This window comes from Sparus aurata, chromosome 1 (assembly GCF_900880675.1).
Source record: "Sparus aurata chromosome 1, fSpaAur1.1, whole genome shotgun sequence".
NCBI lineage: Eukaryota > Metazoa > Chordata > Actinopteri > Spariformes > Sparidae > Sparus > Sparus aurata.
This window is the reverse complement of record NC_044187.1, coordinates 24,055,972-24,081,202: the sequence shown is the minus strand read 5'-3', so window position 1 is coordinate 24,081,202 and position 25,231 is coordinate 24,055,972. Positions and strand designations below refer to the sequence as shown.

The following is a 25,231-nucleotide window of genomic DNA, read 5'->3' as shown; positions in this document are numbered from 1 at the left end:
TTTAACAGCATTTTTATTTTACTCAACTATGACTTTTGGGTGCTTTTCACAACACGGCTAAAAAGATCAGGCTTGATGGTTTTACTGCTGTAGCCTGATAATAGATTTGTTGAACCCACAGAAAGGATTGTGGAATTTGTTTTCCAATCACTTAAAAAGCTTTCTTACAAATGAATGTTGTCAGCCACATGGATAGAAGGAAAGAACTATTGTCGATAAGATAACTCACACAAGAGACGAAGAAGTCCAAACGAATTTGTAGTTTATTTATTGCAGTAAGGCATTTGATAAAATATAGAATCGCCTTCATATATTGGCATCACATGACATGTAATTAGTTTGATAATACAGTGTTAGGGTATCATACTCAATCTAGAATATGCAGTATGTATTATGTGCTAATAGAAACCCCCTCTGCTGTGCAAAGCATAGCAGAAAACACAGCACAGTGACAACGACTACATGATGACCCACCACCAGCAATCAGTGAAGTGTAAAAACAGTGAGAAATTACACATCAACCAAGCCATCAGAGAAGATTGTACAACATTTGTATCAACATTTTCACCAACATTGCTGTATTTGGACTACACCACTCGGATGAACTGAACAATTTACACTCTTGTGTTCGTTTCGTTTCTGCTGGCATAATGCAAAATTGGTTGAGGTAAGAACATAAAAGGATAACAGTGAGAGGAAAAGCATACAGTGTGGATACACAGATTTATAGTGAAACTAGCAAATGTGAACGACAGTTTGGAACTAAATCAAAGCTCTCCAAAGACCCATATTTTTGTGTGCAAAACCAGCATAAAATGTCCCAAAACCTGCACAGTAACAGCACATGAACCTCCTGCACAGATAAAACTAAACTGCAATGGCTTGTGACAAGAGGAATGTTTGATGATATAACCATTTAGTAAAAAAACGGACCATTAAAGTATTTGTAAAGTCTAACATCTCCTACATTCATTGAGATGAATAACATTATATCAAATATAAATGCATTGCATGGAAAGTAACAGTAAGGCTATAAGATGAAAGTCAAGGGGAATAAAAAAAAAATAAAAATCTTGTACTTGATAGTTTGCATGGCTAATATTTAATTATATCTGCATGTTGACAGTGGTCGTAACATTTCCCTTTTGGCTCCCCTCCGTTCACTCAGCTGCAGGCTCAGGTGCTTCGGCAGTAACTTCGACTTCCTCATCGCTCTCCAGACCAGAGCGATTCATGGTACGTCGCATATTGAAAGGCAAGTCACGCCTTTAAAAACAGACAAACAACGGGTCAAAGATAGTCAGCTGCAGCACAAATACGACACACAAGTGGGAAAGACAGATGAGACATGCAGCAATATTAAGTACATTCCAGACTCTAATTGGTGATACTTTATATTAAAAAAGGTCCAAATAGGTAATAAGATGCTCATTAACATGTGCCAATAACACTACAGAAGTTTTAATAATGGCTTCATAAAAATGTTTGTTCGCTTATATGACATTTAGAGCACTTACACAGTCATTGACTTTAACCAACTTAACTATTGTTAAACTTGTACTGCATGTTTTTTATTGTTAAATTAAATACACAACATTATTACCAATTAACTACACACTTAGTAACAGTAATGCTTTTTGCAGCTATTGGAAGAACAATGCCTCAACAAGTTAATGATAAAGGATTTATCAACTTGTAATAACAGTTGTTTAATCAATACTTTCCTTGACTATGTTTAGTGCCAACACCAGGTTGAGGAGCACCCGTCGTATATGAAAGTTTCATGGCACGATTACACTGTCGATAATTAATAGCATCTGTTAATAAGCATCTCAAAAGTACCTTAGGTTAATGCTTCTTATTAAGGTCATAAGAGGTAGTCTATAGGCAATAGGCCATTCTATAATCGAGTGCACAGATCCGATTTGGGGGGGGGGCAGAATCAAGGTATGCTGACATTTAATCCCTGGAACAACTTAAACTCCAAAAACCTTGGATCCTTCACAGACAACACATGATACGCCTGTTTCTAATGACAGGTAAACTGATTTTCATGCATTAAATGCTCTGATCTCAATGGTGAGAAGAAAACTATTATGCACCAAGAGAAAGAATAAGTTAAATATGGGGAGTCTCTACCTGAGCTTGCTCTTCAGAGTGCTGACTTCACGGTTCATCACGTCTGCTGACTCCACGGCATCATCCAGCTCCCTCTGCAGCTTCCTCCGGTAGGCGTTGGCTCGTGTCACCTCCTCCTCAGCCTCCTCTAGCTGACGCTTCAGCTGACGCATTCGACTGTTTGTCTTCTCCACCTGCATAGCGAGTGTTCACTTAGTGCCAAAAACTAATGCAAGTAGACCAACAAGGAATGTGGATCAAATTACACCATGAGATTCCTCTCTCCTCCCTTCAAAAGTGAAAGGAGATTGGCGATGAGACTTACCTGGTCCTTGTATTGGTCAGTGTTGCGCCGCTCGTCTTCCACCTGTAGCAGCACCTCCTTCAGCTTCTTCTCCGTCCGTCTGGCCAGCCTGGAGGCCAGATGACGCTCTCTGAAGAAAACGGAAAAAGCAAACCCAGTGAGGAATCAGTACATAGTCTTTGGTGTCTAAAAGTAAGAGAAAAGCTGCTAAACCACAAGGGGAAAAAACCCTTTCCTTTATTGATTAACTCATTAACTATCTTTCTTTGATGCATCAGGTACATGATTATTTCAGCTTGGGATCTAGGGGTTTGTAACACAAAATACATTTAGCTACTAGCAAAGTTGGTCTTTGAAACATCACAACAGTTATCCGAGTGTCCACTTCACTGCCACTCACTTTGACTCTATGTCCAGCTGTTCTTCCAGCTGAGCGATCTTGGCCTCCAGGGTGGTGATGGAGGATTTGTACTTAGACTTGATGGTTCCCTCAAGCTCCTGCAGCTTCAGTTTCAACTCCTTGTTCTGGCGATCCAGCTGGGAACGAGCTCCCTCGAGCCGCTGGGAGGAGCTGCGCTCTGCAGACAGCTCTGTATTCAACTGCTCAGTCTGATGTCAGACACACACAGTGGAGAGCCATTGTTAAAGTAAAGCAAATCCTAAAGTAGTCATCTTTGTCATCCTGGGTGTTTCTTTCATCTGTGGTACTAAGTTACTTCTTCACTGCCAACCCTCAGTTCACATTTTCTGTGGATTTTGTTCTGATACATTTTGGGTTCTTTTCTTTATCTGTTATTCATTATTCTACCAACCATTACTTCTGTTTATTCCAAATGAAATGTTGCTTCTGATGCCAGAGATGTAAATATATCCCTTCCTTTTCTCTCTGATCACTAAATGTTTTCTCCAACTTGCTATCAAAAGTAAAATTATCAGCTGCCATCTATAAACCGGAGATGTACTTACCTGCAGCGTGGTTCTCTTCAGACGGTCGTTGACCATCTCGGTGTTGATCTGCTCTTCCTCCAACTCCTCCTCCAGCTGGGCGATACGAGCCTCCAGTCTCCTCTTCTCATCTGCCAGCTGAGAACTGGCAACAAGTGAGGAGTAGGAGGAGGAACAGTTAATGTATACAGATGAAGTTGTAGGTTTGCTTTAACTGCATGGACTAATCTTACACTTCTAACTAAATGAAAACTACAAATAAACTACATTAAAGAAATGCATGAGAGGAAGCTCCCAGCTGAAGAATGCATTGTAGCCAAATTTTAATAAATCTTAAGTTTATTTTCTCATATTCAATCTAACAAGTAGCTATGATTGTTTGGTCCATACTTCTTGGTGTTGCTGCTATTAATCTCCTCCTGGAGCTCATCTCTCTCGGTCTGAGTCTGTCTCTTGAGTCTCTCTGCAGTGGCCAGTTCCTATAAGGTAGAAGACACAAGTATATTAAGACTTTAAAGCCTGATACTGCAGAGGCTGTTGGGCCAGTTACCTATAAGCAAAGTGGCATTTTTTCCTTATTACATACACCCAAATGTGTGTCTTTGAAATGTTTCTCGTCTCATCTTTTATTCAGCAATTCCTTCAATCCAAGACAGTTATCTCCCATTGGAGGAAATAAAAACAACCTTAAAGCACGATTCTTGATGGCAGCACAATATTTTGGCAGTCAGTATAACAATAAAGTGCATAGAGTTCTCATATAGGAAATTATGTGCGTTGGAATTTGACAAACAAAAGATGAGACAACAATGTAATTCCTTTCTGCCATGAGGCAAATCATTCAGTGTGCATGATCACATTTTGGGTAATGTTGTCCATTTTACAATACAAGTATAAACCTACTACATGTTTAGAATCACAATATTCAATCAGGACTCAGGGCTAATAACACTGAAAATATTAACTGCTGTGAATAACTTTTACACGACACAGGAAAGGTCAGACCTCAAGACGATACAAATGCTTCTACTAAGATACTGTTTTCTTTTTACATAACTAACCTATAATATTACAGAAGAGGTGAATTAGACAGTATATCTGGTTGAGTCTATGACACTAAGAAATTGAATTGCAAGTTGTCATCATGGCTTTCTTTCATACCTCCTGGAAGTGCAGGACATCGGCCTCCATGGCCTTGAGCTTTCTCTCAGTCTCCTTGGCCCCGTTGACCACTTCGTCTCTGGACAAACGCAGCTCATCAAGCTCTCTCATCAGCTCTTTCATTTGGACCTGAAGAGTAAAGATACAAATAGCAGAGCTGAAGACACCCATCACTGTGAGGGGGTTTCCAATCGATGTTTGTGATCACAGTGATCACTTCTGTCAGACTGCTCCATGAACAGGCAGGTGCTTAAAGGACAAAATTGTGGATAGGATAGGTCAAATAATTTGGACACGATGAGGCTTCAATCAGTTATCTAATTCATATTAATTTCTCAGCCATACAGTGGTTAACATGTGGATTAGCCAGCAAAACCAGTCAGTCTGTCTCTCTTAGGCAATACCATCGCTCAAGTGTTTGTGAGCCTACTTTACCTGGAGTTTTTTCAGCTGTTTGAGGGCCTCATCACGCGCCCTGTTGGCAGCATCGATCTGGAGTTGGAGCTCTGCCAGGTCCATCTCCAGCTTCTTCCTGCCTGAGAGAGCCTGACTACGCTGCCTGCGTTCATCTTCCAACTCGACCTCCATCTCACGCACCTGAGAGTAAAAAGATATTTAGTAAGTCAAACCATCATACAGCATTTTCTTCAACAACTGCTCATGCGATGGTTTGGGAACAGTACCCGTTTAACCAGCTGTCTCCTCTTCTCCTCTCCCTGCTCATCTCTGGCCTGCAGGTCTCTGTCAAACTGGGCCTTCATGGCCTGCATGTTGACTTCCAGACGCAGTTTGGCATCCTCCGTGGCCTGCAGCTCATCCTCCAGCTCCTCCAGCTGAACTCTCATCTCCTCAAGCTGCTGCTCTGTGGCTCGCTTTGACCTCTCCAGCTCATGAACCTGTGAACGCGGTTTAATTGTTACACATTCAGCATTCAGACAAGAGGGGCAATGATTCCAACAATCTAGTCTGATGTAAACTTCTGCTAATGGTAATAATGCAACATTCAATGCATCAATCAAACGATTTCCTGGGTTGCAATTTCTAGAAAAACCAACATCCAATCTTATCAAGAAGTTCATCTGCACCAAAAAGATGCAGTGTTTTCCCTTACACTCTTGCCAACATCATCCTTGGAAGAGACCAAGTCCTCCATCTCAGCTTTGAGCAGTTTATTGGCTCGGTCCAACTCGTCTTTCAGGTCCGTCATGGTCTCCAACTCGCGGGCCAGTGTCAGGGCTCTCGTCTCCTTCTCCCTGGCTTCAGCCTCGGCCTTGTCGCGATCCTCTGCATATTGAGTAGAGATTGTTTTCTCCTCTGCCAGCATCTACAGAAAGAAAAGATCAGGAGGGCCGTTGAAATGTAGAAAAAAATTTAATCTGGCTGAATGATGGTGAAATGAACAGTGTTTATTTACGGCTCAACCTTGCATGCTACAAATTAATACCAATATTTTTTATATTTCCTTTGACCATACATAGATTGTTGCAGCTTTCTTTGTTATTTCCTTTATGTGAGAGTCCATTTCACATGGTCACATACTGTCAAAAGAAAAATACGCTTGTCCCTGCTCTAGGCACAAATTACACCGCTGACGAGATACCTGGTCAAACTTCCTCTGCTTCTTTTCCAGGCCGGAGACCATTTGCCTCAGGTGGTCCTGGTCCAGTATGAGGTCATCCAGCTCCTGCTGTAAACGGGTTTTTGTCTTGTCCAGTTTGTCGTAGGCTGAGGACTTCTCCTCCAGTTGCTGCATCACACTGTCCAACTCCCTGTGATATTTCTTGCGACCCTCCTCTGCCCCCTCCAGGTTCAAGGCCTCCTGTTCCAGCTTCTTCTTCATCTCTGCCAGCTAAGGGAAAAAAGGGAGATGGAATTAGGAGGACAAGAATGAAAAGTGAAAACTTACTTTTCCTTTAGTAACACCAGAAGATCACGAAAGTCATTCAATTTAACCTCTTAGGAAATACCTATAGAAAAATTTGGGGGCCATCCATGTCAACATATTTCATTCTGAACCACAGACTTTGATCAGCTGGTGGCTGAGAGGAAAGGACAAGGATTCTCTCTATCTGTCTATAATTGTCCAGATAATTCAGTCTGGAGATTGAACAACTGACAAACTGCAAAAACGCAATTCATAGACACAACTGGTATGGCTATAAATACTTTATACATATAATTTACTCATTATGGCTACTCCCCTTAAATCATACAGATCTGAGGACACTGTACAATTTCCCTAACTGTTGAAGTGTGAAACAAAAGATGAGGGTTTTGTTAACAGAAAGATCTACCTGGGTCTGCAGCGTGGAGACCTGCTTCTCCACATTCTTTTTGCTCTCCTCCTCTTCCTCCAGCATCTCCCGCAGGTTGTTCTGCTCCTCCTCCATCTGCCTCAGGCGTGTGGAGAGGGACAGCTTCTGACGAGTCTCCTCTTGGAGCAACTCCTGGAGTTAAGAGAAGGAAAACGCACAACTTGAGAAAAATTAATCCTTTCAACAATTTTTGCCTATATTTGTTCAAGTCCCCCTCCGGTCAGAAATGTGTTTATCTGCTTGTTTCTACAGCTGAATGTTTGAGCTTCAATTTGGTCAATGATGTGAGAGTAGAGTTTGACAGTAGAAGGCTGGTTCACAGTTATTTCTAAAAGTTTACATTTTATATGTACTAAATGAAAATCTGAACAGGCGGGTCTACGAGCATGACTGGTGACATCACAAATGGTCTAAAATTCAGCCTATTCAACTGATGTGTAAACTTGAATCCTCCAGTGCACACACACAGTTAAAATGGACTTTACAGTGAAGTAGGTGACATCTTGTGCTGAACAGTTAAATAAAATTAATTAATAATAACAACTGCATATTCATACACTTGGTAATTGTTTATGTGGAAGAAGGAAAAGGTGGCATTTCAAGGATTTTAATGAAGTAATTATGCCTCTTTTTTGATGTCTTAATATGTGGCACATTTTGGTAAATTTGCACCATGAAAAGTAAAACTGAATTCATTATTGGCAGCTCCTGTTTGCAGTGTCAACATGAATGCACAGAAACTCACTGAATGAGTGAGTGAGTGAGTGAATGAGGGAAGAAAACATTCAAGTGTTCTTCTGTCATTTTTGCAAAAAATAAAATAAAATAAAAATACTACTGTATATACTACTACTACTTGTTTTGTACTTTATTTGAAATAAGAAGACAGACAAGCAGTACCAGTAGAAGGAAACATGTATGACTGTGTGCGTGCATGTGGGTACCTGTGCATCCTGCAGCTGAGACTCTGTAGCAGAAAGGTCTTTGCTGGATTTGATGTTCTTACCCTCGGCTTCACTCAGGAGGCTGTTTACATTTTCTAGCTCCGTCTATGCAACAGACAGAAAGACAGTGATTCATAAATGCCATTTCATAAGCCACTACATCCTCACAGAAACATCATCCCTTCAGCCTCCTCTGTCCATACTTTACCTGCATCTTGGTCATCTTCTCAGCCAACTCCTGCCTCTGTCGTTCAGTTTCTCCGCACTTAACCTGCAGCTCTTGAACCTGGGATTCTGCCTTCTTGCGACGGTGTTCAGAATCTCCTTTGCCTTGAGTCAGCGTCTTCAGCTCAATCTGCAGCTCATTCAACTCGCTCTCCAGGGACTGCTTGGCTTTATCCACGGACACCTTGTTCTGCAGGAGAGCCACACATCACTGGTGTTATTCAGATGTTTGTTAAGCATTGGCATCTTTTCTCTTCTGATGACAATACTTTTTACCCTTTTGGCCTGTTCCAGCTGCTCGTTGAGCTCGTCAAACACCTGATTGTGTTTCTGTCTCATGTCAGCCATCTGCTGCTCGTGGAGCTTGGCATCTTCTTCCAGAGTCCTCTTCAGCTGGGTAACCTCTGTCTCACGCTTGGTCCTGGAGAGACAGAATGAGAAAGTGAATGGACAGAAGAGTTTGGGAATCAAAGTAAATTTAAATATGGTTCACACACTTGTTATAAAATATAATCTTGACTGTTACCTGAGTTCCTGCTGTGCTGCAGTAGAGTCCAAAGTGTCCTCCAGCTCAGTCTTGAGGGCCTCCAGCTCTTCTCCCAGGTCCCTGCGGTGTTTCTCAGCCTTGGAGCGTGCCTGCCTCTCTAGCTCCAGATCCTCCTGCATTTCGGAGATCTGAGCCTCCAGCTCCCTGATCTTCTTCTGGGCCATGTTCTTGGCCGCAGCCTCCTCCTCAATCCTGGAGGTGAGATAAAGAGGAGGGATGAAAACATCATACATGTTTTCAATATTTAATAAAAAATGTTTGCGGCTATACAATTTGAAATCTTTTTAATTAATGGAACCTAGTGAGAGCAGCCTGGAGTTCCTCCTCCTTCTTCTCCAACTGAGCTCTGAGTTCAGCGATCTGGGCCTGAAGTTCTGCAATCTGGTCATGGAGCTCAGTGGAGTCTCCCTCAAGTTTGCGACGGTTCTTCTCCAACTCCTGACGTGATTTCTCCTCTCTTCTGAGACGGTCTGTGTGCACAAAGACAGAGAAACCAAAATTTGTCCTTTATTTATTAGAATTGCAGTTATTTGCAAAGGTACATAAACATTAATATTTTAATACTCAAGCTCAATTCAATATTGTTTTTGGTGTGACATCTGATATCAGGGTCCATCTCATACTCTCACACCACCAACAGCAATAAGCAGAAAAAAGTACAATAACCATGTATGTAACTAAGCTGCTGCTGGACACAGGAAAATGTCTGAATGTCAATGTAAAAGTCTTCTGGACGAGGGAACAGCTGCAATTTATGTAGCGTTAGTTAGGCACGTATGCAGGCCTCCACAAAATGATGAAACACCGTTTATGTATATTGGATTGAAACACCCAGGAAAATTATTCAGTGGGTCAAGTAAAATGAAAACAAAGCAACAATAATGTAAACAGATAATACTTGCCCTCCAAATCTGTGATCATAGCTTCATGTTTATTCTTGAGCTTCTGCAAACTTTTGGACTTCTCTTCCTCCTCAGCCAAGTTGGTGGTGAACTCAGAGATCCTCTCCTCCAGCTGTTTCTTCTCCTGTGGTTTTAAAGGAAGAAGACAATAAATTACTTGTGTGCCAGGTGTAATGGTTCCATTGTGTTTATTCTGCACTTCTAACACCGGGCTAAATGAACACGTAGTACGAGACCTTGTTGAGCTTGTTGTTCTGGTCGTCCAGCACCATAATGTCCTCCTCATGCTTCTTCAGCTTGGCATCTGTGGTGACCTTCTCCATTTGAAGCTTCTGCCTGGCTGCTTCCTCCTCATCCAGCTGCTGCTCCAGGTCCTGGATGAACAACACAAACAATTAGCAAGGTAAGTACATTTTTTCTAAACACTTATTGCTTTATTGAGAACCTTTTTTAAAATCACATTCTGTAACCCACAGGACTTTACTGACCGTTATGTTCTGCTGCATCTTTTTTCTCTCCGTTTGCATCTGGGTGACCCTCTCCTCCTCCTCCTCCAGACGAGACTCCATTTCATGCAGGATCTCCTCCAGCTCTTGCTTCCTGGTCGCCAAACGGGATCTCATCTCCTCAGCCTCTGCACATAGCTCTGTCTCTGCCTGCAGCTGCTCTTGAAGAGCTAACTTCTCAGCAGCCAGCTACCAGAGGGGAGTCAAAGTGAGAGCTGCATCACTCAGAAATAAGACTTGTGATAATGATTAATGTTTTATGATTTCATTCTACATGCAGATCTATAAAATCATTCATCCAATTTAAATTCCAGCATTCCGGTGTCACGGAAACTCCTACCTGTTGTTGCTTGGACTCCAATTCTTTAAGGTGCTCCTCAGCCTGCAGTTGTCTCTCCTTCACCTTTATCAGCTCTTCTTCTTTGGCCACCATCTCCTCCTCTTGCCTGGTGACCTGCAGCAGAGGCTTCACCTAGAAGGAAAAAAACAAATATAAAAAATTATAAAGTTATAAAGCACACGACCAAATTGTGAAGAAAGTCTGAAGTGAAACCATTTTTAAAATCGCTCAGGAGTTTAATTACAGTAACATTACAGCAGTGCCACAGCTCATCTATAGAGCACTCGTCTCTTATTGCACTCAGTATCCCACAAATCACATGAAGGTAGTCAGGATTTACATATCTTCACCCAGAGCTAACAAGGTCTTGCAACTTGGAATTGGATTTGTCTGGTGTACTAGATTTGACATGAGACTTAACTTGGTGAGTCATAAACATAGAAAAATTGCTGTGCTGAGTGTTGTTTCACGTTTTGAGGCATCAAATATATTTTATTCTCATACAGTGGCAGTCTCTTTAAGGTCCTGCTCCTGAAAAGTCCCATTTCACAGAAGACATTAAGCTGCCACCCTGCTGCTGACAATTATCTTACTGTGTTTAAATCAGTACAACAAATTAAAAACAAGGTTCTTCTTGTTTATCTGACTCTTCTTCTGTTTATTTGATGAATATACTCTGGTAGTTATAGTAGTAATCATGACACTAGCATGGCTTAACTACCGCTGTTATATCACTGGGCCACCTAAACCTTAAGTGATACTGATAACAAATCAGCTTCAACTGTCTTAATTCCTCTCTTACCTTGGTGAAAAGCCGCCACCACTGCCAGTTCCTGAGTTTGAGGTATGCAGCACAGTTCCTCTGGATCACTTTCATGGCTGTCAGCTGCTGCTGTCTCTTAGCAAAGGCTCTACAGAAGAAGAAAAAAAAGAATCCAAGTTTATTATATATTTACCATTTTGTCAGTATGCTCTCTCCTTGTGCAATGAACAAATATGTTGCATGACTAAATATGTTCTGGATCAAGTGAATCCTTCATACTTGCGGGCCACATATCCTCTGCACCAGGCCTGGAAGCTGATGATCACATCAGTGATCTTCATGTCTCTCTCCTCCTCCAGGTGGGCGAGGACTCCAGCTCTGAAGAACACTTTGCTTTGACCAATGCGGAACAGGTTCGGGTCCAGCTCCAGAGCTTTGATCTGACATTAAAAAACAGAAGCAACTCTGTGACAAAGCTCAAAATAGATAACAAAGAGCTATTTTTTTCCTTCTACTGATGAACTTTTTACTTCTGTAATTAATTATTGCTCCTACCATGAGCACGCAGGCTTGCTTGCCATCCATAAAGCCTTTTGGGATGGCATTAGGAGTGAGGATTTCATACCTGAGATACAGATGAACAGAATTAAAATAACTCAAGTAGTTTGACTCTTTAGACTAAATGCTAAAAACGAGGATGACAGTGGTTTTCAGACTTAAATGGCTTTATGACTTTTGCTTTTGTAGTTATAGTCCCCTTCAAGGTTGTAGATGTCTTTGGGAACTTTACTGGGTTGATAAGATACATCTGTCTCAGTTGTATGGTTTGTTTGAAAATGTTCAGGTGTGAGAATGATTAGTTTAGAGTGGGGTAAAAAAAAAAAAAGTGAAAGAATATTGAAGGAACTTGTGTATTCAAGTCTAAAAGTCACTAGAAATTTTTTTTTTAAAAAGAAAGAAGTTCACAAGTTTGAAGATACATGTGTTTGTCACCTCTGTCTGAACTCCTGGAAGACGATGCGGTTGGGGAATCCTTGTCTGCAGATGCGAATCCCCTCAAGGACTCCATTACACCTCAGTTGGTCCAGAACCAGGTGAGACTCCAGTTTACCTGCCTGAAGAAGAAACAAAGAGCTGTTTGTGTGTGCCGTTACTTTTCTACAATAATGCACAGTCAACTATTTGGAATGGTAACTTTAATGTTGATGACTTTTTCTCATCTGACTCAAGGGCGTCTTATGTTGTGATTTTAGGCTGTATAAATAAACGTGTCTTTTCTAAAACTTCATGTTGCAGAACTCGAATAACTAATTTTTCTATTACTGGGGGAGACATACATGTTGAATGAAGCACAACACTTTTGTTTACATGGCTGAAAGTATTCAAAGTACTTTTGAGATACCGACTCGTTATTTTGAGATACTGCATTTAGAGAAAGTTACAAGATCGTTTTTCCATTCCACTAGCAGAAATTAAATTTCACAGGATTCTATACTCAAAGGGCCAACAAAGGTGACACAAGGTTGGGAAGGTTGCTATTTTCTTATTTTCCTTAATTCAAATTCATAGTCTTATATCTTGTATAACTTTCTTGTTCTTTCACCTCAGCATTTCTTCCAACTAGATATCAAAATCTCAACAATATCCCATTTCTTTCTACATAGGAAGATATTTAAAGTCAACCACATTCTTGTACAACAGATCACCAAGTACATCTGTGAGAGTTTGTTTTTCTACTACAGCGTTTTTTAAATAATTAAATACTTAAGTCATATGCAATATGCATTTTTGCCAGTGAAATAGATTCCTCCCCACAGGATATAACATCTTCCAGTCCCTTGCCAAGGCCCCTTCCCCACCATAATAACTTCTAATTTAACCCCTTCGTGGCAGCACAGTTTCGGCAACAGCTGCAGCACTGAGAGTCTTCTTTTGTACTATACCTTCTTCTCGTGGTTGGGGATGATGCAGCGGACGAAGTTAGGGTTGGTGTTCCTGAGTGTGGCCATGAGGTTACCCAGCTGCTCCTTGTACAGCTGGCCCACAGTGCGGAACATGCCCTTACGGGTTTTGAACGCACCGTGCATGGAGTCCGACATCCCTGCCACCTTATCCAGGCCGACAATACGATCCACTGTGAGGACACAGAGAAGGCGGAACAAACCATTTATAAGCGTAAATCATGACACTGAAATGAAATCTATCATACTCATCATCATAATGTCTCATAATGAAAATCATTTACATGCAGATTACAAGCAACTGTCATCCTGACTGCAGCTCTTTTGACAAAACACCAGAAGCACAGCTTACAATGTGTGATTCTTCTGCCATTAGTTCATTTCAGTGTTTACACTTTACTAACAATTCATCATACAAAATGCTGTCAAATGTATGTTTTGTAAAAGGTGAGTAGAAAAAGGACATCATGCAAAAGACGCTGTTAAATTCCTCCATACTATGAACACCAAGTCTGTTGGAAATGCTTCTAATGTTTCACTCGCTGACTTTTTTCAAGTGAGTGTACAGAAGTATAAAGTCAGTTACACAACTTACTGTCTCTCCACAAGTCCGCAGTAAATTTGTCAGTAGACTGGTTGAGCAAATTGGCCACACACTCATTCAGAGGATCCATGTTCTTCATCAGCCACTCATCTGCTTTGTAGTCCACCTGCACCAGAGGACAGCTTCATTTTAAGATGATGTTCAAACAGTTGTAACCTCAAATTAATGTCTTGATATCTTGGCTTATTCTGCAGGACGGTGCAAGTATTTTTGTCACTGACTCTTTGGACTGAGAAGAGTAAAAATAAACAAACGTAAAAAATGTCAAAAATTCATCAACACAAAGTTATCACCACTGACCTTTCCAGCATAGTGCATAATGCAGAAATCAACGTCGTCCTTGAGTTTCTTGGGTTTCTGGAACTTGGAATTTGATCCCTGCTCCTGAACCACTTTCTCCACAAAGGTCTTGTCTGTGGCTTTGGGGAACCAGCACTCTTCATCCAGCAGAGCCAGGATGCCTGGAGGACCATTCTGTAGTGGACAGAAGAAAAAACAAGCAGGACAAACACATGTCAGTCTGCAGTTCAAAGGAATCCTGACTGGTTTAATAATGCATGTGCAGCTACATGCCTCAACATGTATGACATGACCATACTAAGTGTTACTCCAGACTTAGTAAGATATGTTCAGTGTTATTTGACCTGATGAGGAATAATAACTGCAAGATGTCTTACAGGTTTTTCAATGAGGTCGATGCAGGGCTGCAGGTCGAGGCCAAAGTCAATGAAGCTCCACTCGATGCCCTCCCTCTGGTACTCCTCCTGCTCTAGGATGAACATGGTGTGATTGAAGAGCTGCTGCAGCTTCTCGTTGGTGTAGTTGATGCACAGCTGCTCGAATGAGTTCAACTGTAAAAGAGAAATAGCGAAACTATTACTCAATTAGCAGGAAAATGTACTTTTCTTTTACATAATCAAGCAATTGTTTGTTATCTATTATTACAAAAACTGATTTGTTCCAGCTTCTAGCTCATAGAACTGGATAAATCATGCATAACTGTCAATCTGTCAAGCCCTGAACAGCTCACCTCAAAGATCTCAAATCCAGCGATGTCAAGGATGCCAATGAAGGAGGCTCCCTGTCTCTTGGTCTTGTCCAGCGCCTTATTGATCCTCATAACCAGCCAGCGGAACATCCTTTCGTAAGAAGCTTTGGCCAGAGCCTCGACAGCAAACTCAGCTTGCTCCTGGGTCTGGGCCTTTTGGACGTAGTCCCTTCCAACCTGCAAAAAGAAATACTACACGGTCATCCTGTGAATATAAAATTATATGAAATGGAAACTGGCTGATCTTGTTCATTATTTGGGGTTCATTTACAAAAAATAACACCAGGTTCACACAAAAGTGAAAAAAATGTTTCAAAAATGTTCCTCAATGTCCAGACAAAATCACGAACTAAGTGGCTGTAATCATTCAGTAAACATTTCACATTTTAACACTTCACAGAACGTCCATGTATTCATTGTGATGCAGACCTTGATTCTGGGAGACAGGATGGCTCGTGAGAATTCGGTCACATTGATGCTCAGCAGATGACACACTTTCTGAGCAGCTGGGGTTGAAACATGTTGGAGGATGTAAAGATGGATGTTGAATGAATTGGGAAAGTTTCAGTAACTGGAATGAGACAAGCAGCACGCACACAGGAATTGACAATGATCGTGTGTTTGTGTAAATGTGTGTACCGGTGTCATCAGGCATGGAGGCCTGATCACTGTGGCGCTCCTTCTTGAATGTCATGTTCCCCAACTGCAGCACAGCTGACACCACCTTCAGCAGACCTGACAAACAGACAGAGGAGGTCACTGTGTGCTGCAGGGAAAATAGTCACTTCCTAAACAATATGTGCCACCATAACTTTTTGATAACACTAAAAAGAAAAGTAATTCTGCGTATAAAAAAATGACTTACAAAAACACACTCATTAAAAGTTTGCAGACCAAGCAAAAATTCTAACCTCGACCTTCAACCCCCACCAGGTACCTTTACTTTATGATGAAAATAATTTGTCACAGTCATATAAGAGAATTTAAGAAAATTAGATCATGCGTACCGATTCTTTCCTCCTCTGGGATGCCCATGATCTGAAAGGCGTCCATGGTCTCAGTGAACAGGTCTTTGTCCTGCTGACCAGGAATCGTCATGTTCCCATTGGACAGGAAACGGTACTTGCTGTAATCCTCCAGACATAACTCGGCTAGATAGTGAATCAGAGGAGAGAATTATTCATGGTGAATTGACCAATATTACAAAGCCACGAGAGCTCTGCCAAAACATTTTAACTGAAGTACTAAACTCTATACAACTTCAGCGCTACTGTATGTCACATACTGACAACTGAAAAAAAGGAAGCTCAGTTTTCAATATTAATGGACTATCAGCTACTTTCTGTGCTAGTTAATAAATGTCTCAGCTCTTGAGCTGCATGTCACATCCAGCTGACCACATTTAGTTTTTGCTACTTCCTGCTACTTCCATTCACGGAGCCCAGCTTCATACTGTTACGCTGAAATAAAATGTCTCACAGCGCAGTTTGTCTCCTGCTCCTGTCAGCATGTAGTAGAAGATGTGGAAGCCCCTCTCCTCTTTAGCTTGTCGGACAGCCCGAGACTTCTCCAGTAGATCTGGTAACATTTCAGTCAAGGGTAAACAAAAGCAAACACAGTGGGACAACAGCATGCAGAGGAGAGGCTGCACCTATCTAAGGAGAGAAGCCTGAGGATGCACCTGGACCAGCATTTTAACCCAACCTCTTGTCTCAAAGAGGGGTCGTGTTGAAGACTAGCGGTTATACCTTAAAACTTTACTCATTTGATATAAATTATTCAGTCAAATTATCACAACTACCTAAAGGCAAGCCTGGGGCAGGAGAGCATTACAGTATGCAAATGCTGATTGGTTTCTGTCACTCCTGCCAAAATTAAAACTTTGTTAAACCTGACAGGTTAATCAGGCCCTTTACAGAAGAACTAATCAAGTAATCAGCATATTTTTAAAAAGGATGCAAGTCTCAATGTTGGCTCCAACGATGTATCCATTGACATCAAAGTTAATCCTGATGAATTTTCCCTACAAAGATAAAACAAAAATAATTTGGTAATCAGCAATCAAACTTTGACAAAATGGAAGTTGAACAGATTTTAAAAAGGTCCTGAGGACCTGTTTTCTCAACCTGCTTATTAGTGTGAGCTGTGGGTTTCTACATCGACACAATCACTTGCCACAGTTTCTGTCAATTAACATGAGATTTCTGTATTCATGTTACATTTATACCTAATACCAAATGTTTTTTTTATATATACACTTTTACATTAAATTGGTTATTACAGATTCATTTGTTCTGTTATTTAAAAAAACATATAGGTTTTGCGACAAGTTTTTCAGGGGCTGTCTTACAAATCTTGAGGAGTTGTCGTTCTTGACGGTTTTTGCATTGCCGAAGGCCTCCAGAATGGGGTTTGCCTGCAGCAGCTGTTTCTCCAGTTCCCCCTGACAGAGAAGACAGAGTGTCAGAGCAAACTACAGACTCCAGTAACATTTTATCATGATTCTGACCTGCACATCGGTCAACCCGGCCCAACTTTAAATCATGCATGTTCTTGCAGCGCTGCAGAACTGTCACTGGTGGATACAAACATGTGCAATAACTTGTTTGGCTTGTGGAAAGGAATTAGGCTGTTCATTCAAAAGACTCACCTCAGGGGATGTTGTCATTGCTTAATCAACCACACGCGCGCACGCACGCACGCAGACACATATACACGCAGGTGCGCAGACAAACACTCATACACACAGACACACATACACAGCCACCCACCCACACATTCCAACACTCGTTCGCGCAGCACAGCAAGCCCACTCAAGCACCAAAAACCTTGTAAGACCATCCCTGTCCATGCAGGCACAAACAAGAGAACACAAGAAGCATACAGGCCGATTAGCCAAAATCCCCCAGAGGAAATGCAGGAGTGCTCTCTGACACCCCAAAACAAGCTACATTCTGCATCACAATGATAAAAATCAAGACTGACCAGATTGAGAGAAACATAGCTGCTGGGAGGAGTGAGATACTGTCACCTAATACTGATTTAAAATACTGGCACAGGCACAGAGGTGTGTTTGCGCTTTTGAGACAAACATCAGATAAAGTTGCAAATAATTACTTAGCAGATATCTGAATTCATACCAGGCCCTTCACTGTGCATTTATGCATTCCAAGGACAACTACTCTGCTTGTATATGGAATTTACGAGGGGTAAATCTTTTTACTGTTGAAGGTTTTAGCTTAGTTTTTCCTTTTGACTCTATAACAATTAAATCTAAATCTATAACATTTCGGAAAACCTACTTATTTGGGAGTTTTATTAAAATCACTAATATTTATGCACTAAAGCGTTGCCAAGCTTAGCATAAAGACTGGAAACAGGGGAAACTGCTTGCCTGGTTCTGTCCAAAGGTAAAGTTACAAAACCTAAAGTGTAAAAATGTCGTGCTGTGATTAAACTGTTTTGAAGTGCATGTGTGTATATCTTTGTTTTTGTACAATGGAGACTTAATGTGTTTGCAAGGTGGGTAGTTTCCAATTCTTTATGCTAAGCTAAGCTAACCAGCTACAGGCTTCAGTAGAGACATGAGCTCAATCTTCTCAACTAACGCTCTGCAAAAAATTAACAAGCATATTTATCAAAACGTCCAATTCTTCTTTTAATGCCTTCACTGGGTAAAGTTTAAAGCATTTCCTTGAAAGCCCAGACAATGACAACAAAATGTTTCCTGTTAGTAGAGCAGCACATGAACACCAAACATATGGAGTCAGAGGGATGAACTCACATGTGACAAAACTGCAATGCCCTGGAGAAAAGGTGTAAGAGGAGAGAGTTCAACACAACTGATACCAACTTCAGCACTCAAATTACAAAACCACAGATGTCATCGCATGAAAGATGAATTTTAACAATTTATCAAACATTTCACGTAAAGTCTTGTGAAACAGCCTCCATATGAGAAATAAGAGTACAAGTTCACACACGCACACGCATGTTCTGCTTCACTTTAAGTCACCACAGAGGTGAGGCAGGCACGTCGAGGCCTGAAACAGGAATGTGCACATAGCTTATTCAGGTAGACCACAATATAGAGATGGACGAACATGGAAAGAGAAAGGAACATCGATGAGGAGGAACAACACAAGGGGGTTTCCGTCATTGTCTTTTCAAAACTATAAGTAAAGAATCAGGAAGACAGGAGAGAGTTAAACAGAGCAACAATTTATACTGACCTGATCTTTCTTGGACTTGAAAGATGAAGCAACATGGGCAAGATACTGAATGACTTTCTTGGTATTTTCTGTTTTCCCTGCTCCTGACTCCCCACTGTAGAAAAAGACATAAGAAAGCTTTAAACACACAGTATGCATCAACCACAGGAGTCATTCACATTAGGAGCAATACTGATCCTAATGAATATAGAGTAGCACACAACAATAAATATGCACGGTTTTCAATAACGCTCAGATTGACCGCTTTCCTCATAGCCTGCAGAAACAGTTTCCAAGATCTAGGCTGAGTTGTGAACCTGAGAATTTGTGCAAGTGCTTAAAAAAAAAACCACAGGAAATTTCAATATCTGTGAGTAAAAACACATAAGTAAAATCATTATGTCAAAAAAATGTTTCTGAAAAACAAAACAAAAACAATATTCAAGCTTTATCCTAAAACCGACACTGTCTGTATAAATCTATACAGAATACAAGAATTAGAGAACAGAGAAACCTACGTGCAGAGGATGGACTGGTCCTCACGATCTGAGAGGAAGAGAAAGAGGAAACATGGTCAGTCAGGGAAAAAGTTGACGTGACATGAAAAACACAAACAGCTGAAGTGTAAATAATATGACATGTGATTGTTTAACTGCACTTTCTGCTTCTTATTTGCTTGATAGGTGTGTTGAGCTCAATAATTGTGTATATCAGTTTTCTATGAAACTAAAAAATTTAATCATTCTGTGGATGCAGCTTCTCCATTGTTCGATCCACAATGATGTTGTCCAAGAAAAAAAAATCCTAAAAAACAAATATCTTGGGGCTTTGGACTAATATTTTATTCCCAAAGTGACCTCTTTAAGTTACATTTTTTGTTTGACCATTATTCACTATAACGTTAATTAATGTATTCATTAATTGATGGTGTCAAGCCTAAAACCATGTGTGCATGTACAGTGCTCTCACACTTCTATTCTATGTTCCACACACACCCACACACTATGTGTAACACTGTTAAACATGTGTTTTTTCTTTATAGACATTCAGCTCTGTTACCCTGCATCATGCTCCTGTAGGCTGTGTCTGTGATGGCATAGATGTGAGGGGGCATCTCGTGTCTCTTCTTGCCCTTGTACATGTTCACTATCTCATCAGTGTAGATGGGGAGGTACTTGTACGGGTTGATCACCACACAGAAGAGACCAGAGTATGTCTGAGTGAAGGGAAAGATAGTTACTGTCAGAGAGGAGTTTTAATGAAACAACAAGAGAGCGTACAATAAATAAATAAAAACAGATCTGATCACGATCTCACTAAATTAACTTGTGTATCCACCCAAACTCACATAGATGAGTCCAGAGTAGTATCTCTCCTTGAGGTTGTGCAGCACAGAGGCCTCGTTCAGGCAGGTGAGCTCTGCCATGTCCTCCACCTTGTTGAACTTGGGTGGGTTCATCTTCTGAATGTCATCCTTGTTCACCTTCACCTGAGATTAAAAGAAATGACACACCTGTCAGACAGGCTTATGTGGCAGAAACATGTTTGCTCCATATAACATTTAAAGCTACCAACATGAACTAGGAAAGTAAACTTTGTTATATAATAACTGCACAGATATAGCTGATTTTCTCACTGATGCGCTTGTTTGCATAAGCAGGTCATGTAGATGCGTCAGTTCCAAATGTTTAAAATGACAGTCAGTCATTAAGCTGAAATATAATAGACAAACATTTTCTCACCTTCTTGCCAGAGTCCGTCAGCTCCACCAAACACTCATCTCCATGCTCCTCCTTGACGGAGCCGGCTTCAAAGCCCAGCTTCTCAGAGGGGACCCACACCAGCTTCTTGGTGGCCCAGTCAGCCTGGGCGAGAGGGTTGTTCACCCCACTGCGGTCCCCGTACAGGAATTTGTCTGCGTCCGTCATGGTTGCTTTAAGACAGAATGGGAGTGCATTTCAAACAAACGTGAGGACACTTTGACCCCAAAAATCAGGAAGCATGGCTTTAGGATTCAAATAATGCTGTGTGGAGGACCTGACTTCAGATGCCATATTAAGTTATACACAAAGACCAGGAGAGTATTAACTGCTGCACATTGTGATGCAATCATTACAACAGTCCTGGTTTAAATAACACTTCCGTGAACATTATAAATGTCCCCAGTAGGAACACAATGTTTCACTTACTTACTTTAGCAGGATAAGAAATTCTTTAATTGTGGGTCAAGAAAGATAAATATTGTTTTAGTGCAGATTTAATTAATCCAAGAAAACACGGAAATCACAGTGTTTTTGTCCCAATCAGCCAAAACTGCTTTCCAAAAGAAACACCCACAAAATAAAACCAAAGAAAGAAAAAACAATGCATACGGCTAAAATTAGAAAGACGCCGGCACTGATCGCACAGTTTAAGTCTGGCTTTGTTACAGTGTGTCATGATTCCTTCCTTTCCTCATTTCCTGTTTATTCTCTACTCTTAATCAAATGAAGGCAAACATGCCATAACATATTACTATCCTCAAAATAAATATGATAACAGAGCTGCTCGTTTACTGATCTGCATTACATGAGGAACATTTTGCCCATCCTCCATTTATATACAGGAGGAAAACAGAAAACTATAAAACACCTTTTAAGGTGGTGTGAACTGTAAAAGTCAACTAACATTTGCATGTCCTGAAATTTGAGCTCCTGTCATTACAGCTCGTCACGCTTAAAAAACTGTCACTCATCACATCTCACATCAAGCCTGTTAGTCGAGCTTGAATGATGAGATTGATCCTCGACATGTGACTCAAACACTTCAAATGACATTTAAACTGAGGAGTGACAAGAACTCACACATACTGACAAACAAAACTACTCAAGGTGATGAAGTTTACTGCGCAGTAAGAAGGCAACAGAAGCTCTAGCACAAGTTTGGGCAGATGTAACACTTCAACAGCTGTCGGTTCATGTTGTTTGACTCATCTGTGTTATTAACACACAACAACCTTAACTCTATAAACTGAACTGTGTGACAAAAACAGACAGGCGTGGTGGGAATTGTTAAGAAGACATTAAAGTTAAAAAATAACAATCCAAATGTGACTTAATGATCAGAGTTAAAATCCAACATAAGAGGTCAAACATGTTAAGTGTGAGACCACGCCTGTGTTTTCATGACCTGAGGCTCAACACACGCGCACAAAACTATTAGTCACTTTCTACCTGAGCTCTACAGTGCGACTCCATCCTTTATTCCCTGCCTGACCCACATTCCTTACTCACCAGCTCATTACACAGAATTCCACAAATTCCCGACTCCTTCTCCCTCTCCCCAATAACCACAACCCTTCTGTTTAGAGCCGCAGTTTCCGCCACAGGTAACAAATGTGCAGCTATTACATATCACTCTCATTCGGGACAGTGAGACTGGCTCAGTTGTGCGAGTTATGTAAAAGTCCTGGTTAAAAGTTGGTGGATGGATGTTTTGCAGGCAGAGAGGCAGGAAGGAATGTCGGAAGCAAGTCTGGGCAGAGAGAGAAATGCTATGGTTCCCCGACCACACCCTGGAGAGACTATCAAATACCCTCAAACAAGATAAAAATCCATCACCTGGATTCTGCTTTCACCAATGCCATGTTGAAATATTTAATCATTTATGGGAGAATCTCCTTGACATGCATCATCTTGTTTACAAGATGGTCCTAAACATTGTAACGGTTCATCAAATAAGAAGAAAACAGTCTGACTTTAGTTTTTCTCTATTTCTATTCTATTTGTGAATATAAATGTATACGTTAACTAAGAGTCGAATGTCTTTTTCACCTTTGACCCATTAGGCAAAGCATGGTTTGTTGTCCACAGGATGCAAGTTGACTCAACAAACTAATAAAATATATTAAGATGAGTTCAGCTTAAACAAAGCATAATGTTCCCTCCTTGGATCGTTTAGCTCTGCAGTTTTATACACTTTACAATACAATTAGAAAAAAGTCATCTGAAGAAGAACCTTGCCAGAAAAAAACGTTTTAAAAAAGGGAAAAAAATAAGTACGAAACTTTGGGAAACTATCAACAAAAGACACGAGGATTTGCATAAAAATTACTGTAAATTAAAACCAAGCAAGATATTGACAAAATGTGTACATAGGAATGTTTGCACAGCAGAAGTTCAGAGCAGCTGCCTCCTCTCAAGTAGAGGATGTATAATGAAAAAAGCTTGTGTGTGTGGAGAGAGATAAAGGCAGTGTGGTTTGTGTGTGTGTGTGTGTGTGTGTGTGTGTGTGTGTGTCCGTTTATTAAGTGAGGGATAAAGGGATCAGTGCACAAGGTGTCATCTGTGTCCCTCTTAAGTTCATTAAGTGCTCAGACTCTTGAAGATCAGTGGGGGGAGGCAAAACTGCAGCATTCCCAGAGGTGAAAGACAATGAGAGCATCACATATTTACAGGAAGTGTACGAGGGTGTGAACGCATCACCACTTTAATCACTGAACAAGAAGCCACACAGCTACACAGAAAACTTGTGACATTCTCGTGTGTGTGGCTTGGCTGTTAAAGCTATCCATGGGCTAACTTCCTCAGGAAGTTGCACAAACATCAGCCTCTGCACATTTTGCCACTTTGTGGTACAAAGTGACAAGATGAACCTCTTCGATCTTCATGTCCAGTGTTCTGCATCCAAAACGACACTCCCCAAACCTCTACTGAGAGCAGGACGAAGAATAAAGTCTTGAAGAGTTTCCCACAAGTCAAGTTTAACAACACAATCACTCCAGATCCCCTCACTCCTCTGTTAACCTCACAATCTGTATGTTTTCTATGATACTGTCTGCATGGACCTCTTCAATCTGCATCTCTTGTGTTCGTCCGTCTTATCAGGCACGTTTGTTCTTGGCAGCCAGTCAATCCCCCGCTTTATCCGTCTTCTGTGGCTCTTACCTAACACCGAGGGCACGAGCCCTGCCATCTGCAGCCCGGCTGCTGATACGAGGCTGGCGGGGTGAGCGGCCAGTATGATATCGACAATGTTGTGGCGCTGACGTGAGGAATTAACAAAGTAAGAGTTCAGTGAATGAGAAGAGGTTTTGTTTCTTAAATGTTCAAGCTTGCTGAGGACATGAAATGGGGGGGGGGAAAGATGAGTCAACAAATAAGATGTTTGCATTTCACCTCATGTATAAAAGGTGATGAAAGGGCCAGAAATGACTCTTAATGGCTCCAGAAGTGGCGACAACGTTTAATTTCCTGGCTGAATGAAAAGAGGAAGACTAGACTTTAACCAGCAAACTAATTTCACAAGTCACAAGTAAAAATGTTGCCCAGTTCTTCAAAAGATAATATCACACACCAGTCTATCATCATGACCACAAAGCTAAATCCTCTTTTGTGACTGCATGTCAATTTTGTATCCTGAGGGCACACACACACACACACACACACACACACATACACACACACAGCTGCAGCAGGGTGTGTGCAGTTTGTTTTATAAAAGAACGAAAACATGAGCGTGAGACTTTAGCTTAAGTCACGTACCAGACCTAAGCTGAAGTCTAAACAGTGAAGATGTAAATATGTATTTTCACACCTGTTGTGCTCTTGTTGATCATTTCCTGGTAAATGAAGGAAACATGCAGCCTGTCCTCGAAGTCTAAATCATTCATTTTATTTATGTTTAACTTTTTTTTTTTTTTTAAAAGAACAGATTTAATTCACCTGTGTGAGCTGAAAGTAGACTTTATATTCCTCATGAAAACAGTACTGGTTGATGTTACTGGTGGCTGTCATCATACTGAGGAGGCCCTCAGTGGACTGACAGCTGCCACACTAATCATCTCAGACAAAAGTCTACTGGAAGATCTAATCAATGTAAACAATGCAAATCAATATCTTAGAGACAAGCAGGAGATATGCGAGCATGCGCGGGTTTAAAGAGCTGCTCTGTGCTCCCTGATGAGAACACCTGGCCAGGTGCGCGCGACCTTTTCTCCTCTTACGCAAACCAAACTGTCTTTTTACGACTGAACATGCACTTTCATACAAAACTCTACAGTTGTAAGACACAGTTAACAACACTCAGCTGTCTCTGCGCGCAGAAACACGAACTGAAACTCACCTGGTTTTCAGCTGCAGGCACTGGAGGTGAGCTCGGCTCGTCTGTCTGAGTCCGTGTTTGCAGCAGCGAATCCCGCTCGACGACACCTTCTGTTCACAGAACAAGCAGCTGCCGAGGTGAGATACACGCCTCTTCTCTCTGTCTGTGGTCTTCAGACGCGTCTCTCCACTCCGTCGTGGGGTCCAGCTGCACCGTCAGGCGTGTCTCTGAGAGGCTGGACGGTCTGCACCTTTAA

The 25,231-nt window shown here is 41.2% G+C and overlaps 1 protein-coding gene across 3 annotated transcripts; it reads right to left on the bottom strand.

The window, feature by feature from the left end:
- Positions 1 to 245: 245 nt before the first annotated feature.
- LOC115582708 (myosin-9-like) lies at positions 246 to 25,231 on the bottom strand. 3 transcript variants are annotated; one of them, XM_030418842.1, is made up of 43 exons: positions 24,997 to 25,231; positions 20,637 to 20,827; positions 20,243 to 20,383; positions 19,954 to 20,110; positions 19,413 to 19,440; positions 18,916 to 19,009; positions 18,468 to 18,488; positions 17,034 to 17,126; positions 16,643 to 16,706; positions 16,163 to 16,261; positions 15,691 to 15,834; positions 15,323 to 15,418; positions 15,113 to 15,189; positions 14,666 to 14,860; positions 14,313 to 14,486; positions 13,936 to 14,109; positions 13,627 to 13,741; positions 13,014 to 13,204; positions 12,064 to 12,185; positions 11,626 to 11,695; positions 11,350 to 11,510; positions 11,110 to 11,218; positions 10,308 to 10,439; positions 9,950 to 10,156; positions 9,698 to 9,835; positions 9,462 to 9,585; positions 8,858 to 9,029; positions 8,539 to 8,751; positions 8,289 to 8,433; positions 7,996 to 8,202; positions 7,788 to 7,892; positions 6,823 to 6,975; positions 6,129 to 6,377; positions 5,640 to 5,852; positions 5,212 to 5,424; positions 4,964 to 5,125; positions 4,529 to 4,657; positions 3,758 to 3,846; positions 3,389 to 3,512; positions 2,823 to 3,031; positions 2,444 to 2,552; positions 2,140 to 2,312; positions 246 to 1,266 (listed from the first exon to the last, which is right to left on the bottom strand). In XM_030418842.1, exons 2-43 carry the CDS (start codon positions 20,820 to 20,822, stop codon positions 1,161 to 1,163), a joined length of 5,883 nt encoding a protein of 1,960 aa, XP_030274702.1. In that variant the 5' UTR covers positions 20,823 to 20,827; positions 24,997 to 25,231; the 3' UTR covers positions 246 to 1,160. The 3 variants fall into 3 exon arrangements, with proteins under 3 accessions (XP_030274702.1, XP_030274718.1, XP_030274710.1); XM_030418858.1 differs by having other exon boundaries at positions 2,444 to 2,538; positions 2,887 to 3,031; XM_030418850.1 differs by lacking the exon at positions 18,468 to 18,488.

Coding starts and splice junctions, on each gene's coding strand:
- LOC115582708 (XM_030418842.1), bottom strand. CDS start 20,822: ATGACGGACGCAGACAAATTCCTGTACGGGGACCGCAGTGGGGTGAAC. Junction 20,111..20,242: donor ACTACTCTGGACTCATCTAT/GTGAGTTTGGGT, acceptor CCCTTCACTCAG/ACATACTCTGGTCTCTTCTG. Junction 11,219..11,349: donor AGAGGATATGTGGCCCGCAA/GTATGAAGGATT, acceptor CTTCTTCTGTAG/AGCCTTTGCTAAGAGACAGC.